This window comes from Polypterus senegalus, chromosome 10 (assembly GCF_016835505.1).
Source record: "Polypterus senegalus isolate Bchr_013 chromosome 10, ASM1683550v1, whole genome shotgun sequence".
In the NCBI taxonomy this organism is placed as follows: Eukaryota; Metazoa; Chordata; class Cladistia; order Polypteriformes; family Polypteridae; genus Polypterus; species Polypterus senegalus.
This window is the reverse complement of record NC_053163.1, coordinates 67,424,745-67,444,339: the sequence shown is the minus strand read 5'-3', so window position 1 is coordinate 67,444,339 and position 19,595 is coordinate 67,424,745. Positions and strand designations below refer to the sequence as shown.

At 37.5% G+C, this 19,595-nt stretch overlaps 1 protein-coding gene across 2 annotated transcripts in view; it reads right to left on the bottom strand.

The window, feature by feature from the left end:
* The window catches only part of klf5l (Kruppel-like factor 5 like), a 63,950-nt gene that overhangs the window by 15,420 nt on the left and 28,935 nt on the right, over nt 1-19,595 (bottom strand). For both annotated transcript variants that reach the window (XM_039765893.1, XM_039765892.1), the window contains 2 exons: nt 14,381-15,209; nt 9,454-9,513 (listed from right to left, as the gene is read on the bottom strand). In XM_039765893.1, coding sequence (XP_039621827.1) covers nt 9,454-9,513; nt 14,381-15,209 — 889 coding nt within the window. The remainder of the gene's footprint in view (nt 1-9,453; nt 9,514-14,380; nt 15,210-19,595) is intronic.

The window sequence follows — 19,595 nt, the reverse complement described above, 5'->3', positions numbered from 1 at the left end:
AAATCCCTTTTTTAGTCGACAGAAATTGGAAGGCTAACTAGATCACTTAGATAGCTGGAGTTTTGCAGTAGCTTGTGCGTTTGATTGTGTGTGCGGGATGACCAGTGTGTTAGAAGAAAAGAGATCTCAGACTGGCCGTCCTGTAAGTCAATCAAGTGGCAAACGCCATAGAGAGGATATATAATAGACACATTTAAAAACATTTTTTTGAATGCAACGTGATCTACCTGCACTACCTTTCCGATCTACTGGTTGATCGCGATAGACGTATTGGACACCCCGCTCTACATGTATCCAGTTTTTTCCCAAAATATTAGTTTGTTAGGCTAATTTACAACTTTAAATTGTGAGTGAGTATACATCTATGTATGAGGATGATCTGTGAAGGTCAGATTCCCTGTCCAAGGTTGATGGATCACAATGAAATGGCTACTCTGCAATGGATTGCAGCCCTTTGCTGGATTTATTTCCACCTTGTACCTAGAATAGCACTGGCTTTAAACTGGATAAGCAAGATAGAATAAGGCTGGAAGGTACAGTCTGTTAAATTGGAAAGTTTATTTTAAGAAAATATACCATGGAAAAAATATACTCTTTCTCATACCAAAGGCTTCTAAACAAAGTAGATATGTATGCCATTTTAAGTAAGCCAAATTGAATTTGGGAAGAATGTTTTTAGTCTCAAGTCTTTCAGCTAGACCAATGCAAGGACAATAAAAATACCTCTGTATTTTGCTCAGTTGCTGCAGCCAGACCAAAATATAAACTGAGCATAGTGACTGAGAGAAGTTGTCTCTCACTGATTGCAGCTTAGAACATGTAACAAAAAAAACCTCAGACAATGCAAAGCTCAGCATTTCAAGGTAATCCCTTAAGCATTTCAAATATAGCTTTTGCGTCTAGAATGAGCAAGTAAGGAGGATGGGGGTAGGAGCAAGGGGATTTTTTTGATTTTACCAATTTAACAGGTGCTGTTCTTTCCAAAATGTGTCACAGACTGTTGTCTAGTCTGGGTCTTCTCAACTACAGTCATCGGTAGCCACAACGTCTTTTGCTCTTTAACCTAGCTAAGCTGTCAATAATTTAGCCAGACAAAACAGAATATGTTTATCAGGCTTTCATAATATTTGTAATTTAAATATACGTATATTGGACTACACACTGACGATGCTTCACAGATCCAGTGGCCTGGTTTTAAATGGCAGCCTTGTCACTGTCTGTGTAGTGTTTTTAGTTTCTCACATTAAAAGATATCTTATTCATTTCCTGGTAACAATATACTTGCCAACAACAGCTAAGACACATATAAACTATAGTGCTATATAAGTAAATGGTGTTGTTATAAACTATTCTATAGTGTGACAAAGACCAGCGCAGCAGTTAAAGTTACTGCCTCAAAGGTCTATGGACATTAACTTAATTTCCTACCCCACCACTGTCTTTGTGAAGTTTACACTCCCCCTGTCTTTCAAATAGTAATATTTATTTAAGTTAGGAGCCATACTTACACAGTTACTTCTTATTTTCATATGCCCTTTAATTCAGCAAGCAAATAGGAAGTGGCAGCTTAGCTGATTTCAAATGCATTAATAATTCTTACTAGAGCTATGTAAATATAGGTAATGCACAATATTACCAGAATTATGTTTCATATTTTGAAAGATAGCTAAAGTATTCCAATTCACTCAAACTCTTTTTATGCTTACTGCGTAAGGCCAGACAGAGACATTAACAATGATGTCAGATAGAACCATACCACACTACCTTTTAAAATGGATACTTGTACAGTCATACATGAGAGAGAGATTTAAAGGTTTCACTGACAGTCACAAATATTAAAAGGTCGACATTTAGTGGATAAAAGATTTTGACATTACTTTTTTTGAGAGTCTAACTTCATGTTAGCTGAGGATGACATAAACATCTGAGTTAAACGTATGTTACATAAATTAGGGAGTCAACAAGGTAAAGATCAATGTTGTGATGAAAACAGTGGGATTGTGATTTTAGTTAGATAGAAGTAAGCCACTTTAAGTGTACTATACATTCAACACCAAAGAAGTATCTCCAGAAATGCCTGTGACTCCTATTATTATCATTATAACTATTATTTATTTATGATCTCCTACACATTCCCTAGATTTCATGCTTGTTAACTCCATTTAAAAAATTCTTTATACAAGATATAGCCCTAGGGATTTTATCATGAGGGAACCAGAGGGAATTCAGGGCAACCACTCCTCTAATAAGTAAAAATATCAAATACATCAATTATTTATACAGTTTTGTTTAAAATAGTTTGGAGTTTTTTTTAATGCAGGGAAAATGTGCAAAATTCAATAAAAAAGCTGAAGAGAATAAATAAAAGTGCTCTTTCCCAAGGACACAGATTGCTTCTACATCCAAACTATGTGTCTCTGAGGTTAAGTGATACAGTGCATCCAGAAAGTATTCTCAGCGCATCACTTTTTCCACAATTTGTTATGTTACAGCCTTATTCCAAAATGGATTAAATTCATTTTTTTCCACAGAATTCTACACACAACACCCCATAATGACAACGTGAAAAGAAGTTTACTTGAGGTTTTTGCAAATTTATTAAAAATAAAAAAACTGAGAAATCACATGTACATAAGTATTCACAGCCTTTGCTCAATACTTTGTCGATGCACCTTTGGCAGCAATTACAGCCTCAAGTCTTTTTGAATATGATGCCACAAGCTTGGCACACTTATCCTTGGCCAGTTTCACCCATTCCTCTTTGCAGCACCTCTCAAGCTCCATCAGGTTGGATGGGAAGTGTCGGTGCACAGCCATTTTTACGATCTCTCCAGAGATGTTTAATCGGATTCAAGACTGGGCTCTTGGCTGGGCCACTCAAGGACATTCACAAAGTTGTCCTGAAGCCACTCCTTTGATATCTTGGATGTGTGCTTAGGGTCGTTGTCCTGCTGAAAGATGAACCGTCGCCCCAGTCTGAGGTCAAGAGCGCTCTGGAGCAGGTTTTCATCCAGGATGTCTCTGTACATTGCTGCAGTCATCTTTCTCTTTATCCTGACTAGTCTCCCAGTTCCTGACGCTGAAAAACATCCCCACAGCATGATGCTGCCACCACCATGCTTCACTGTAGGGATGGTATTGGCCTGGTGATGAGCGGTGCCTGGTTTCCTCCAAACGTGACGCCTGGCATTCACACCAAAGAGTTCAATCTTTGTCTCATCAGACCAGAAAATTTTGTTTCTCATGGTCTGAGAGTCCTTGAGGTGCCTTTTGGCAAACTCTAGGCGGGCTGCCATGTGCCTTTTACTAAGGAGTGACTTCCGTCTGGCCACTTTACCATACAGGCCTGATTAGTGGATTTCTGCAGAGAAGGTTGTCCTTCTGGAAGGTTCTCCTCTCTATACAGAGAACCTCTGGAGCTCTGACAGAGTGACCATAGGGTTCTTGGTCACCTCCCTGACTAAGGCCCTTCTCCCCCGATCGCTCAGTTTAGATGGCCAGCCAGCTCTAGGAAGAGTCTTGGTGGTTTCGAACTTCTTCCACTTACAGATGATGGAGGCCACTGTGCTCATTGGGACCTTCAAAGCAGCAGAAACTTTTCTGTAACCTTCCCCAGATTTGTGCCTCGAGACAATCCTGTTTTGGAGGTCTACAGACAATTCCTTTGACTTCATGCTTGGTTTGTGCTCTGACATGAACTGTCAACTGCGGGACCTTATATAGACAGGTGTGTGCCTTTTCAAATCATGTCCAATCAACTGAATTTACCACAAGTGGACTCCAATTAAGCTGCAGAAACATCTCAAGGATGATCAGGGGAAACAGGATGCATCTGAGTTCAATTTTGAGCTTCACGGCAAAGGCTGTGAATACTTATGTACTTTGCTTTCTCAATTTTTTTATTTTTAATACATTTGCAAAAATCGCAAATAAACTTTTTTCATGTTTTCATTATGGGGTGTTGTATGTAGAATTCTGAGGAAAAAAATGTATTTAATCAATTTTGGAATAAGGCTGTAACATAACAAAATGTGGAAAAAGTGATACGCTGTGAATACTTTCCGGATGCACTGTATCTCTAAATTGGCCCTGTAGGAGTCAAAGTGGGTCTGCATGAATGTGCCTTGAAACAGACTGGCATTCTGCCTAGCGTTGGTTCAAACCTTGCAACCAAGGGCTACTGAGAGAGCTGTCTGAAATGGATTAGGGGGGTATCTGAGTGCTTATTGAGGCTTATAAGAAAAAATTAATGGACACAAAAAACAGGGTGGGACCACTGACCAGAAGTCTCACTGTTATTACTGTTTGATCCACCAGTAACAAAGCACCATTTAAAGAAATGTCCCTACAATAGCACCTAAAATTGCTCCCCAAATATTCTACTAAGATATCAAAAAGCCAGGAATCAACTGAAAGGATGGACCCAACTGAGAATGAGAAACAGAAAGAATAAAAAAGAGAAAGAGCATTGAAGAGGGTCTTACATGGGAAAGGCATTATCCATCCATCCATTTTCCAACCAGATGAATCCGAACACAGGGGTCTGCTGGAGCCAATCCCAGCCAACACAGGGCACAAGGCAGGAACCAATCCTGGGCAGGGTGCCAAACCACCGCAGGACACACACAAACAATCACACACCAGGGCCAATTTAGAATCACCAATCCACCTAACCTGCACATCTTTGGACTGTGGGAGGAAACCAGAGCGCCGGAAGAAAACCCACACAGATACGGCGAGAACATGCAAACTCCACACAGGGAGGACCTGGAAAGCGAACCCAGATCTCCTAACTGTGAGGCAGCAGCACTACCACTGCGCCACCATGCCGCGGAAAGGCATTATAAAAATAAAATTTATTACTATTAGCCCTAAAGACTTTCATATTTCATGTACTGTATCAACAGGAGTGCTCCATGAATGTTTCTTCTCACAAAAACTAAGCAATAAATAAAGGCCAGTTACTTTATATATTTAAATAAACTTACATAATTTGAAAATATCAACATCCAGACTAATGTCTAGGAAACTGAAATATATGAAAAATTAGAGCATTTATTATTTGAATCACTCAAAGCAAAACTAAACAAAAGAACTAACTTAAAGGAAAGATTAATGTAAAACTCATTGCTAGAACCAACTTTTATTCTTCTTTGCTTTTGTGTATCTGGTGAAATGGCATTGCTACCACTCGAAAATGTACAAAAACACTATCTGTTTTTATTTTCTGTCTTTGTCTCCTTCTGTCTAGATCACATAAAAACATACAGCACTGATTTTTATTACCCCAACAGTTTGCCTGTCACCCAAACTCCTCCTGACTCAGGGCTCAATGCAGCTCTAGCTGTTCAACTAAACAGTACTCTGGTTTCAGTGATCCTATGATAGAACTCCCTCCAGCAGCGCCATGTTACCCTGCATATATGGAACTGGTAAAGCCCTAAAACAACCAGGGCTGTCTACTCTTTGTGACAACAGATTCTGATCTCTGAGCTATTTAGCCTCTCTCTTTCTTATTTTAATTGTCTTTTTATCTTCCTTTAACTTGTTTACAGTTCGGGCTTTATCAATTAATTATAATGTCTGCAAATATTGCCATTCACTTGCAAAATGTCAATAAAAATATAGTCACTGAAAAGCCCTCCACCCACTTTCTTTCGTTCACTTCGGTAAGACACCTTAGGTGAAAACTGGGTAGTCTGCTCTCCAGCATCTCCTTAGGTTCCTCCCAGGGTGCCTCTTTATCTATTTCTCACTATGGTACCATTTGGAGCTTTCACTTCTTTGACATCATGAATGTGCACCTGTTTCGCCATGGTATTCTACTATCGTGTGGTTTTAACTTTTGTCTGGATATGTTTTGTGACATCTTTGTGTTGCTCTTCGCCAGTCAGTCACCTTTTCAAGATAATATAGCTATCTATGTTGTTTATTTTTTTCAGAAGATTAATTTTTACTGTTTTCTTCAGTAAAATTAATAAAGAAATATCTGAAAAATAGTATATTATATAGAATATATAAATATATATTGTGACTGGTAGGGAGCATTGCAGCACCCCAAACCTCAGACACAGCTTCACAGACACCAGTTCCGGTAAAAGTAAAAGGTTTATTTATATCAAATACCTTGTAAAAAGGCTGCAAGCATGACAACACAATCCCTTTCTTTCCTTTTCTCTTTCTCCTTCCACTCCTCCAGGCAAGCATTGGCCACTTTCACCCGACTCCAACTTGCCCGGATGTGGCAAGATGGTTCCTTTTATCTTTGAAATGTGAGTAACTAAGGCAAATGTCCGATGGAAGCAGATCACTTGGAAATCCAGAAAAGTAGGGATTGTTAATCCCCTCAGTTACCCCTGGAGGCCCACATGAAACCCAACAGGCTCTAGCATGCCACGAGGGCTGCCACTGAGCATATGGGGGGAGAGGATACTTAATAGTGTTCATAACCCCTAGTCCTTCCATTATACTGGCCTACTGGCCAGGTAAGGATCCTTGTACAATCCTGGCTGAAATGCCAGTCCAGGTGTGCCATCCATTACCATAAACAGTATAGATCTCTATATAGTATATAAAGACATTTAAGCAATTTGAACTCAAATAGATTTATGAAACTGATAATTTTACAGATAAATCCAAAGAGAAACCAAAAAGGAAGGCGCCAAACCATTACCAAGCGCCATTACAGACTGAGAGAAATCACCACATCAAACATCTGGCCACCTTGGACTATTACTTGCAGCAGCATTCAACTCCTGTACTTGGCAGAAAAATGATTATTGTCTTAGAAATATTCTCATACAGTAAAATCTTTCTAGGTTATTGTCAAGTTCACCGTGACCGGAGCTTTTCTATTCACCCTAAACTAATTAATTCACTTCATTGTTAATAGACATTTTGGTTTTCTGCACAGAAACAGACTGGCCATTTCCGGAAATTACTTAACCTGCTTGAGATGTGAAGTTCTACTGTTATAGCATGATCATAGTACGAAAGGGCAGAGAGCATCAAACGTGCAAAATGACTAAAAACACTTTCATTTTTACTTTACTCTTCCTGTGGTTTGCTACAGTATTTCTAAATATACATGATCTCAAACAAATGCAGTATGTCACAAATAACATTTTCTAGGAACCCTTACTAAACTTGTACAGATATCAAAATGGTTGAATAATGGGGAAGATATGGCAGCACAAATACTACCAATAATAAAACTGAATGCCAAATGCAATGTGACACAGTGATTGGTGTTGCGGTCTTAGAACATCAGAGCTATCTTTGTGCACAGTTTATACTTTTTTCCTGTATCTACATTGGTATTTCATTATGTAATCCAATTTCCTTGCACAATATCCTTGCTTTAGGATACCTGGTGGCTCTAAATTGGCCATGTATGAGCGAGTGCAGGTGTAAGAGTGAATGAGTGCTGTGATGAACCAAGGTTCTTTCCAGGTTTGGTTTACATCTTCCATTTGTTGCTCCCAGGATTGGCTCCTGCCAGCCTGAACTGGATGGATGAATAATGAATACATATATTAATATGGTCCTATATTCAAGTTTAAAAATACCAGGAAAGTTATCGCTCTCTTTGTGGACTGAAACAAAATGTGCATAAACACTAGTTGGATCCAAATTAAATCCTCCTCAACCAGAAACTTTACATTTGTGCAGTATAGCTTAACCTGCCTCTGCCCACAGAAAAAACAACAAATTTATTGGATCTACATACAAGCCAGATGACTTTTCATGGACTCTCATCATTTGCTATAATAAGAGACGTGACGAATACAAACACTCACTAGCAGCAGCATAAAGCACAAAAAAAACAAAAAACAAACAAAAAAACAAAAACTGACAGTTGACCGCTGCGAGTAGTTGTTTACCATGCGTACTGCAATGGAACTCATTTCCCAAGCTGAGTGCCCCTTCTCAGAGCTGCTAGTCTTGCTCTTTAAGATAAAAACTCAAATCATAATCTTTAAGAGAAGGACTGAGTTATTTTCTTTTGGGGTCAACTATTCCACCTCTTCTGTAACAGTATGCCTTGTGCATATTTCTCCTGCATGAGGCTCCTGCGTCTTGTGTTAGTATACTAAAACCATTGGGTTCAAAAGGGTTTTCTTCTGTCTGCTACTAACCTTTTCTGTACAAGAACTGTTTTCTGTACTCTGGACTAATATCCAAGACACACTATTAGAAGTATGCAGACAAAAGTCAAAAAGAAAAGGGAAAGCCATATAGACAAAAATATGCTGCAAAAGATACATAGATGAATGCACAAATCATAGTCAGAAAATCTAACTTAAACTCTGTCAGTTTTTAAACGGCAATATTTATTAAATGAATTAAGTGATACAAATTAAACAAAAAAAAATCCATGTCTCCATTTATTTTGTTAAATTGTTTCGTCCAAACCTCTCTTTCCAAACACAAATCAACCAATGCCTGGACACAAGTCTTACTGGATTGTTTAATTGGGTTAACTCATAATGTTATAATGCATAGACGAAATCAACCTGTTAAAAGGCTTTGTGGTATAAAAGGAGATGTCAGCACTCTGACAGAACACCAATGCAAACAACACAAAGTGAAACAGTGTGCTTGGACTTGAATCCAGATTCTTGGAGCTATGAAGAAGCAGTGCTAACCACTGTGCCACATTTAACTAATTTATTGCTGTTATTTCTACAGGTGAAAAGCAAGAAGCAACCCTTTCAAGAGGAGAGATATTCTTTTGCATTTTCACTTGTATTCTTTCCAAGTATTACTGCTGTCCTATTCATAGAAGAACACTTTCAGAATATTTCATTGTAATAAGCCACTAAACACCAGCCAAGTCATGTCTGAAGGGACTCTTTTTTTAACTACTGATAAATTTCTTTCCCATGGATAAAGTGTATTTCTTTATTAATCAACAACAGGTACAATACGTTCTTGTTGGCTCAAACATTACAGTTGTCCTCCAAGTTAAAAATGTACATTGAATTGACACGTTATCCATGGACATGTGTAGGCATGCATGCAAAGTTCAAACAACTTGTAGAGTATTATAATGACTAACGTCACTCTGTTAGTTTAGGATTTTATTTTCTTGTTTTATTACAATAGATGCCTGTAATGTTTTTAACGGTTTCTTTAAAAACAAGAACATCTAACATAAACCTTAATGCTACAGAATACATCAGTAATCACATAACTGTAAATAATGCAACACATTCCACCATTATGTTCATTAAGATACAGTATCATCAGCACAACTTTCTAATACCTTTTAAAATGTCCACCTCAACTAAAATAAAACTACCATCAGTCAAAACCCCTGAGAAAGAAATAAGAATTCTGTGACAAAAAAGAAAAAAGAAGAAAAAAGCACACCAAACTGCTCACTGTCATTAAGGAAGCAATAATCAGTGCGAAAATCACTGTTATGGTGTAACATTGGTCTCATCTTACCAGTGTGTGTCCTTTGATGTGCCTTCAAATGGGAGCTTTTGGTGTAAACCTTGGTGCAGCCTGCAGAACAGAACAACATGTCAGTTTCACAGATTATTGAAAATTAACTTTCAGTCACCCATTGTCTACAGGAAAGCATACATGCACAGATTAAAACGCAGGGAAGATGGACTCTTTTTACAAAGAGTTTAAATGCAGATAGGAGCCTTTTTATTGTGTAAATGCTATGACTGTGCAATGCAATGATAAATATTTTTTGTGTCAAGTTACTGTATTATTCTGATTATATCCTAGTTCTTATTTAGCATAAACACAATGTAGGTCACATTTTATTTTTGCATTGTCTTACATAATCCGTTGCATTAATTAATATTTTGCCAATTGCCACATCGGTGGACAATGAACAAGAATATAGGGAATTATATTTATTGTTTTATTTTAGTCTACTTATACAGATACAGTATCTGTGTATTTTGTAGTTGTCTGTTCAAATGTGCTGGAAGTCCAAGTTCAATGAGATACAATATAGGATATGCCTAACAGAAGGAAGCTCTCTGGGGACTTGAGAACTACTACACATACTAGCGAGGATGAATGGGCACCACCATGGGATGTTGCGTACTGCTTGTTTAAATGTTGCGCCCATTACACTGAAATGAGATAAGGGGTCTTAGTGATTGCCAGTGCATTTCACCCACACCAAAAGGAGGCAACAAAGTATTCCCATTTGGAACTACGGAAATCTGGTTGCATATTATGGAGGGTACACACTCGGAGATATAAAAAAAAGGGTTTCTAAAGTGTGAATACAAAGGACTGCCAGTGATTGTTCTAATAACACAGCCACCAGAATCCTGTCTTAGTTACATTGAATGCCTCAGAAGTATCCCTTGGTCACTGCAATCTAGTGGCACTTTAGGCTTTTGAGAGGTCAGTTGGGACAATTAACTGTCAGGGGATAGTGTGAACAGAGGTCTAGAAAGAGAGAGTATGGCAATGCTTGCCATTCTTTCTGAGAGTCAGTGATCACACCCTGTGGTTAAAACAGCAGTTGTTTTTTGCTTATTTTGATTGTTACTTTCTGTGCTGTCTTTATCTGGTGCAATTATACTCTAATAAATAAGTATTCTAATATATTTTTCATTCTTTGGATCTTTTCCTTGCAGTTAGGGTAATATGAAAAGGCGTTTTACTACAATATACAAAAGCATGTGTTGTACGATGTTGTGTTTTCTGCTGCTGTTGTTGATAAGTATCCAAGCTCCATGTTTGCTTGGAGTAAAAGGTGTGAGAGAGACAATTCATATGAAGTAGGAATGGCCATGACTAACAAAGGCTTAAGATAACATTTGTCCCAATCTTATAATAGCATCATCTTGGGGCTTCCCTGGGTGTTTCACCACAAATGAGTTTCATCTATTATGTGATTGATCAATTTCAGGTTTGATCTTGGACTTGATTCATCATTAGCACCTTAAATACTTGGAGATAAGCTACTTCCAGCAAACATTTATGTCCAGGAGACCAGAATAACTTAACTCTCAACCTCCTACTACCTTAGATGGTTGTGAATATTCACACAGTTGAACTAAATTGAATTTTCCTATATTATACTGTAAATGCTATACATAATCATAATGTAAAGAAAAAAACATATAACTAGTTGGTGCTGCTGTACCATATGAAAGAGGAAGCTTTCTAGTGTATCGTATACTGGATTCCCAATGCTAACTTGACTCCTCCAGCTTGCCAGTCTAAAGACATACTATTTTATTAAGTCTCAACTTCAGTCTCAGTTTATCTGCCTAAGCGTCTTATATAATGGAAAGGAACGCATTCCAAGGTTTTGCCCCCTTGTATAAACTTTAATGGTGTTACTCCATCTTTAAAAACATCAAGGCGAACACTGTATCTTCAGGATGTGCAGCTTGCTTTAGGGCACTGTAATTCATTCACTGGAGTTACCCAGTAATCTCTTTGTCATCTATAACTGGTCAAAAATGATGCTGCTAGACTTTTGATGGGTGCACGTAAGCGTGACTATATTTCTCCTATATTAGCCTCCCTTCATTGGCTTCTGTTACTTGGTTCATTTTAAGGTGTTATTGTTTGTACCTAAATGGATAAGCACATTTCTGTCTTTCCAACATTTTACACTTTTCTATTTCATCTTGACAATTTAAGTCTCTGACCAGACACTCTTAGGACTCAGCTAAAGTTTAAAAGTGAGCATGCTTTTGCAACAGCTACTCCCAGGCTTTGGAACAATATATCTGCCTATGTCAGGTCTGCAACAACTGTGGCCATTTTTAAATCCAAGCTAAAAAAGCATCTTTTCTTTTTGGCTTTTAATTAGAATTGGTTCCTTTAACATCTTTATTGTGATTTATGTTTTATGTCTTTTGTTTAACCTTATCATGTAGCTCTTTTAAGCATATTTATTTCAATGTACAGAACTTTGGTGAACATTGGTTGTTTTAAATGTGTTTTATAAATAAACTAAACAAAAGTAGTTTCCTTTAATAATAATTCTTTGCATTTATATAGCACTTTTCTCACTACTCAAAGCACTCAGCAATTGCCGGTTAAGGGCCTTGCTCAAGGGCCCAACAGAGCAGAAACCCTTTTGGCATTTTACGGGATTCGAACTGGCAAACTTCTGATTGGTAGTGCAGATAGATCCCTAGCCTCAAAGCCACCACTCTGCCTTTAAACTTAGCTGAATTGAATAAAAACATACACATTATTATTGGGAAACAGATATTTAGAAAATAAAGAAAATCTAACTATAGTGAATAAACATCCATATTCTACACATTTCAAGCATTTCAAACTGTGATAGTGGAGCGAAATACTGAAATGTAAAAAAAGTATTACACATATTTAAACAAGTTTACTGGAAACCACAGTGCTAGAAAGGTAAGGCTGGAAATAATCTGACGTTTTAGTATAACTAGCATACAAACTGGTAAATGTTTACATACCCATAATCTTTCATGTTAAGGTGTTAGGATATTTTTGAGCAATATAGACTATTGCCAGTTATGGCTACATTATTTAGCCTACTTTAAATGATAAAAGAGGGTGGCACAGTGGTAGCGCTGCTGCCTCGCAGTTAGGAGGCCCGGGTTTGCTTCCCGGTCCTCCCTGCGTGGAGTTTGCATGTTCTCCCCGTGTCTGCGTGGGTTTCCTCCCACAGTCCAAAGACATGCAGGTTAGGTGGATTGGCAATTCTAAAGTGGCGTTTGTGTGCGTCCTAGCTGGCACCCTGCCCGGGATTGGTTCCTGCCTTGTGCCCTGTGATGGCTGGGATTGGCTCCGGCAGACCCCCCGTGACCCTGTGTTCAGATTCAGTGGGTTGGAGAATGGATGGATGGATTAAATGATACAAGACACCCACATAATATGTGGAATTGCATCAGTGCTCTTAGCATTGCTATAAATTAGATTTTAATACAGTATATAAAATGTATTCAGAAAGTATTCAGACCTCTTACTTTCTGCACATTTTATTGTATTGTAGATTTAATTTTAAATGGCTGAATTTGCCATTTTGGCACATTACTATACACTCAATAATTACAAAGTGAAAATATTTTATCAGAAAGATTTTCAATTTATTAATTGTTAATACTCAGATCCTTTGCTGTGGCACTCCAAATTGTGGTCAGGAGCCTCCTACTTAGCATCTTTGAAATATATATAGAACTTGAATGGACTGGAGTCCACCTGTGAGAAACTGAAGGGATTGGATATACAGTAGTTATGAAAGGCACACACCTGTGCATATAATGTCCCACAATTCATATTGGATGTCAGGACAAAAACCAAGCCATGCAGTTCAAAGCCCTCACCGTAGACAATCAAACTGTGGTGAGATACAGATCAGGGCAAGGGTATAGAAGCTTTTCTAAAGCTTTCAATGCACCCAGAAACATAGTGGTTTCAAATTAGTGTGAAACTGAATTCTGGAACCAACAGAACTCATACTAGAGTTTGATATCTGGCCAAACAAAGAAAACTGGCAAGAAGGGCCTTGGTAAGGCGGGTGACCAAGATCCCAAAGGTCATTTTAACAGAGATTCAGCACTCCATCAAAGAAGGTGTTTATAGTACAGTGGCTGACTATTGCATGGATTTTCAGGTCTGATGAGACAAAACTTGAACATCGAATATTGAACATTGAATATCACCTTTCTAATACCAAAAAGCATGGTGGTAACTTTGGGGGTGCTTCTCACTGAAAGGGAAAGAGATGCTAGTCAAAATTTAGGGAAGGAGGAATGTAGCTAAACACAGAGAGGTCCTTGAAGAAAACCTGCTAAAGAGTTCATGCAACCTCAGACTGGGGCGAAAGTTCACCTTTCTGCAGGTCAATGACCTGATATACAGCCAAGGCTTTGGGACAAGTCTATGACTGCCCTTGAGCAGCCCAGCTAATGCCCAGACCTTGGATAAACTGCCCATATCCAGATATTCTAAGCTTGTAAAGACTTTTACCAGAAAGACCAAAGCTATTATTTCTGCCAAAGGGGCTTCTACTAAGAACTTAATTAAAGATCTGAAAACTTACATGAATGAAAGATTTCTGTTTTTGATTTTTAAAAAATGTGTAAACCTTTCAGAAAACATGTTATTACTTTGTTATTATGGAAGTGTAGACTGATGGACAAAATGCCTCCCAATTTCTAACACAGAAGACCTGCACAACATGTCTCATATTGAGAAGGTACATATTCAACATGGACAGACAGATAAACTGTATCATAACAGTGAATGAAAAAGTTAACGTCTAAGTAATTTCAAATGAGTGTAGCCCTCCTACATCCAACAGTTATCCATTCTGCTATTCTAGAATAATGATGATAGCAAATACAGTTTACAACACAAATCCTACTTGCAACATGGTTTTGTATTCTTTTCCTACCTGGAAAGTCACAGTGATGAATCCTTCTTTTCTCCAACTCAGGGTTATTGCGTCTGTTGTAGCGTGGTGTGCTTGCCTGTGTGATGCTGCTAATCATTCCAGGATGGATGTTAAGATGGGGTTGTCCATGCATCAGTTTGAGACCCAGTGTGGCTTCATAAGGAGGAGGTGGAGACATAGTGTTGATGAGCTCTGGCTGGTTTTCAGGGCTCCCAGGCTGAGAGTTTGGTGGGGAAGGAGGTAAACTTAATGATGGGGCTTGGTAAAACTGGCCTGGAGGTACAAAACCACCCTGGGTCCTCACTGGAGTGTGAAAGTGCTTGATTCCAGTGCCATTGGTCATGGTAACACAGTTTAGTGTGTGCATGGTGTTACTGCTGTTTGATTGGCTGGTAGACATAGGCATTGTTACATCATTTGAACTGATGGGCAGCTGATAGACCTGGGGTTGCTGTGGCCCAATCTGAAGTTCATCAGTTAGATTTTCCTGTTTGATGAAAATGTTACTCATACTCTGTGGCATGCTGAACACTGAGGTGAAATCTGGGAGAGTCTGCATTGCTGAAGAACTGGACGATGTAGCTTGCGGAAAAGCCTCGGGTTCTGACTTCATCTGTTGGAAGGTTTTAGTGGGCCGGTAGAGGCCAGTACGTAAATGTGTAGTGTTGGGAAGGATCACATTAATATTAACGCTGTATGGAGATGTTTTCTCTGTAGAAAAATATTCATCTACAACTGACGCACTTTCTCGTCTGTACTTCTTATCCGGGACAACAGATACTAAGGATGCTGTTGTATTATGGAGGTATTTATCCAACTCTGATCGAGTCTGTAGAGAGAATAAAGGAAATAACTTCAGTGGAGTACTACTTTAAAATCTAAAATACAGCATATTTAACAGCATAAATGAAGCATTCAAATATATGATAAAATAAAGCAAAGAGATGTTGTGTAAAGCAAAACTTCACCTCATACCTTTCCTTTATACAACAGAATGGAACATATTTTTCCATCCTTACTTCAGCAGCAATAATACAAAATTAAGTAATATTTGGTAAACATGCTGGAGTTATGAGTACTGGGTAAAAAACTAGAGTAAACAGCACCTTAGGTATGCTGATATGTGTTTTCAATTAATTAAAATAAAATGATGCACTTTAATGCCTTCTTGTTAATCACAATACCAACGACTGACAATAGTTTGCACTTACTTGCAGATATGCAAGTAAGAATTTCACTGTACATTAAACTACATTTAGTACATAATTATTCTAACTGAACCCTGCGTTATATGTCATGAAAACAGGGATACTGTAGAATCTTTACATGAAATTTTTGACAGTTTAGAGTAATGGTGTAACATAAACTGCTCAGCCTTAACCGTTAGTTATGAGTTAATTAGGAAAATGACAGATTTGACAGTTCTAAGGATATAAATAGAAAGATTTTCAGTCAGCATTTGGCTGTAATCTTAAAATTCTATTAGGTGGGAACATTTTTTGACCTAAAAATTTGATAGCAGTTGATCTTGATTAAAAAAGGTTCCTCACCAGTCCAAATAATAAACCAATATTTCCAAAATACGAGTAAAGATTTTTAAGCTGAATAAAGTCTAGATGAAATTTCAAAAAATGTCTTTTGTTTAATGGGGGTACAAACAAATAATCCATTTATGAAAATAAAAGGATAAAAATATTTTAAATACACATTTGATAATCATATTTTAGTAATGAAGTAATAGTTCATTATTTTTAATTTGTAGTACATAATGAAGATAGACATGTTAAAAATGGAGCAGAGAAAGAAATGTAACCAGGTTCCATAGAAAAACTTGACCAAATTTTAGTCTTACATTTGAAAAATTGAGAACACACCATCCACTGAAGTTATATGTGTATCTCCACATCACATAGACACTAATATTTTTAACTGAATAATTCTACATTTGGTTTTGTGGGATAACATCTTAAAAGAAAAGATTAAGTTAAGGTTGAGAATAACTGCAGTTTCTCACTTGCTAGTGACTCAGCTGATTTTCAGATTCAGACTATAATTTATGAAAGTTGTTAACTGCTACTAATGAGTTAAGATTAGGCTTAAGCACCGTAAGTTAATGACATGTTTCATATACTCCATCCATCCATTATCCAACCCACTATATCCTAAATACAGGGTCACGGTGGTCTGCTGGAGCCAATCAGAGCCCACACTGGGCGCAAGGTAGGAAACAAACCCCGGGCAGGGCGCCAGCCCAACACAGGGCACGCACACACACACACACCAAGCACACACTAGGGAAAATATAGAATCACCAACACACCTAACCTGTATGTCTTTGGACTGTGGGAGGAAACCGGAGTACCCGGGAAACCCATGCAGACACAGGGAGAACATGTAAACTCCACACAGGGAGGACCTGGGTCTCCTAACTGCAAGGCAACAGCGCCACTGTGCCGCCCTTTCATATACTAAATTAATGTATATCATCTTCATCATCCATTTTAAACTTAGTTCTTACAGTTGTTTACAAATCATTTTCAATAGACCTTTACATTTGTAAAGCCACAATTCATTAGCTTAGCTATAAATGAACATAAGTGATGAACTATAAACAAAGTTTTAGTTGGTCAATTGATCTTCCTTACATTTTTCAGTATGGTTTTTGTGTACCTAATTGGCTCGCCATTTCTCTGTAACCATAGATCTGACAGGCTATGTGGCATTTTATAAATATGATATTGAATTGTCTTTCTACTAAACACAGTTCATGTTTGGTACTTGGGGGGTGATGAGGTAATAAAAAGACATAATGGCTTATATGGAAATCTAGCAAATTGAAGGACAGTTTTAGGATTCTGGCATTTACAGTAAACCCACTCAAATTCCTCAACATAGAGACAATATCAGATAAAGATTTTAAGAGGTAATGATATAACCCCCTGTGATATGCACAAACTGTAACTACAGATGTTTAACTGTCACTTTGTGAGATATCAAGCAGTTAAAACTGTAATTTTTAATATAATGTATAAATTAAAGAATATTTTTAGCAGGTTAAATTCTTAAGACTCTTTTTATGGAGAATGTTTGCTGGGGAGGCACTCTTATTAGAAAAATAATATAGTCCAAAAATTCCTTTTAATTACAAATGATGGAAATTGGAATGATGAACTATATGGATTTTTTTTTCAATTTTGGATATCAGTATGGTAAACAAAAGAAATCAAAAACCCACAAAAAATAACGTATTGAGATAGTTCAGAGATACTACAGTTTCTGCCTGATATATAGTACTTAGAATGATACTAGTGAATGTTTGTCTTTATTCTGACAGACCGGACAAAAGGAATGATAATGATAAGTCTCACACAATTAAAATGCACAAACATTGTGATATATGGTACTCACTGACAGCCTCATCATGACACTCGGTAAAGTTATTCCATAATCAAGGTTTGTCAGATTGGTTTACATATATAGGCAGACAGAATATTTTTCTAAAGAAATTTGACAGCATGCTAAGACTTCACTCATGCCACTTAAAGACATTGCCAGTAACATCAATACTGCACATTTCATACTGAACAGAAATGATTTACGCAAACACTTTAGCACATCTTGATTTTACTTTAGCACATCCAGATAAGCTAACTGGCTCGGCCTGAACAGTATGATTTGAAATTTGGTAATATTAACTCAAAAATAAGTCTAGAAAGTGTTTTGACCACTCACTTTCTGTATTTTAATCTCGCCTGTTGCTATGACATCTTATTTATTTAACCAGTAAAATCATGCCTAACTGCTATGTTTAAAGTTAGACCGAAATCTCTAATCTTTGGTAGTCAGGTTTCCAGATAAACGCATTAAATTATACTAAAGTATGCTTATCATACTAGATTAACACAGTCTGAATATTTATGGTTAGTGTATTTACTCTCCTGCAGCAGTGCATGTAGGTGTTTAGACTGCATGCTTTTCTATCAGTAAGGCTGGTTAAAAATAGCTTAGTAATTATGTTTCTTGCTCTCTTTATTAAATACTGTAGGAATTCCCTTCGCTACTGTTTTTATTTCTTGAAAGCGTCAATTATTAGAATGTTACTTTTAAAGGATATGAAGACACACCACATTAAAAATGGAACACAGAAAGAAATGTAACCAGGTTTCCTTGAGGAGCAGTAGTCAGGGCTCCTCTGTCTTAGCTCCAGCTCAGATAGATTTCTGGAGATCTGCATTGTTTTCTGCTGGGTACTTCAGTTTTCCTTCCATATTTCAAATACATGTGTTAGCTTAACTGGTGCTTCCGAATGCCTAATATAAGTGTAACCTGTGTTGGACTGGAATCCCAGCACATACTGTAGCCCACTCTGGTATTCAGGTTCGATAATGGAAGGATTAAGAAATGTCATTTAGAAATTGCTTATTAATTTATTGATTTTTCAAGACTTTTTTTTTCCATTACAGGGTTTCATGGACCCATGATCTATCACGGTGGCACAGGGAGCAGTCCATAGAAACTAACACATACACCATTAGCTCTGGGGCAACTTACAGTCTCCAGTTACTGTAAATATTATGTTTTTGGCATGTCAAAGGAAACCACAATGCCTTTAGGCAGAACAAAAAGGCCTGAGAAGAATGTTTAAACTCCACACCGAATGAAACTGGTCAAGAAACTGAATTCCAGGTCCAGTCCAGGTCATAAAAAAATTAATTAAAAAAAACTGGAAATTCCATGAGTTTGGGTTTTCTCTGGGGCACACAACTATCATTTCATATGTCTGTATTTATTTAATTCCGTAAAGAGCAGTTTAATATAAAGAAAGTTAATTTAAAAACAAGTGATATAAAAATATTAAGGGAACACTTAATCATCATATTCTAACAGCAAGTCAATTAAGCATCAAGAATATTAATCATAAGCAATTCTGAATTAACTTCACCTGCATTGGTGCAAATGAAAGTGACAACAAGTACACTAGAAATGCAACAGGAAGACATCCTCCTTATCCTTCTTGACTGATTTGTGTCTAGTTTTGCTTTTTGCTAGCGTCCTTTTCTCTACTGGTAGCATGAGGCGGTACCTGCAGCCCCTTGAGGTTGCACAGGTAGTCCAGCACTTCCAGGGTGGCACATCCATATGTGCCGTTGCAAGAAGATTTGCTGTGTCTCCCATTACAGTCTCAAGAGCATGGATGAGATACCAGAAGAAAATT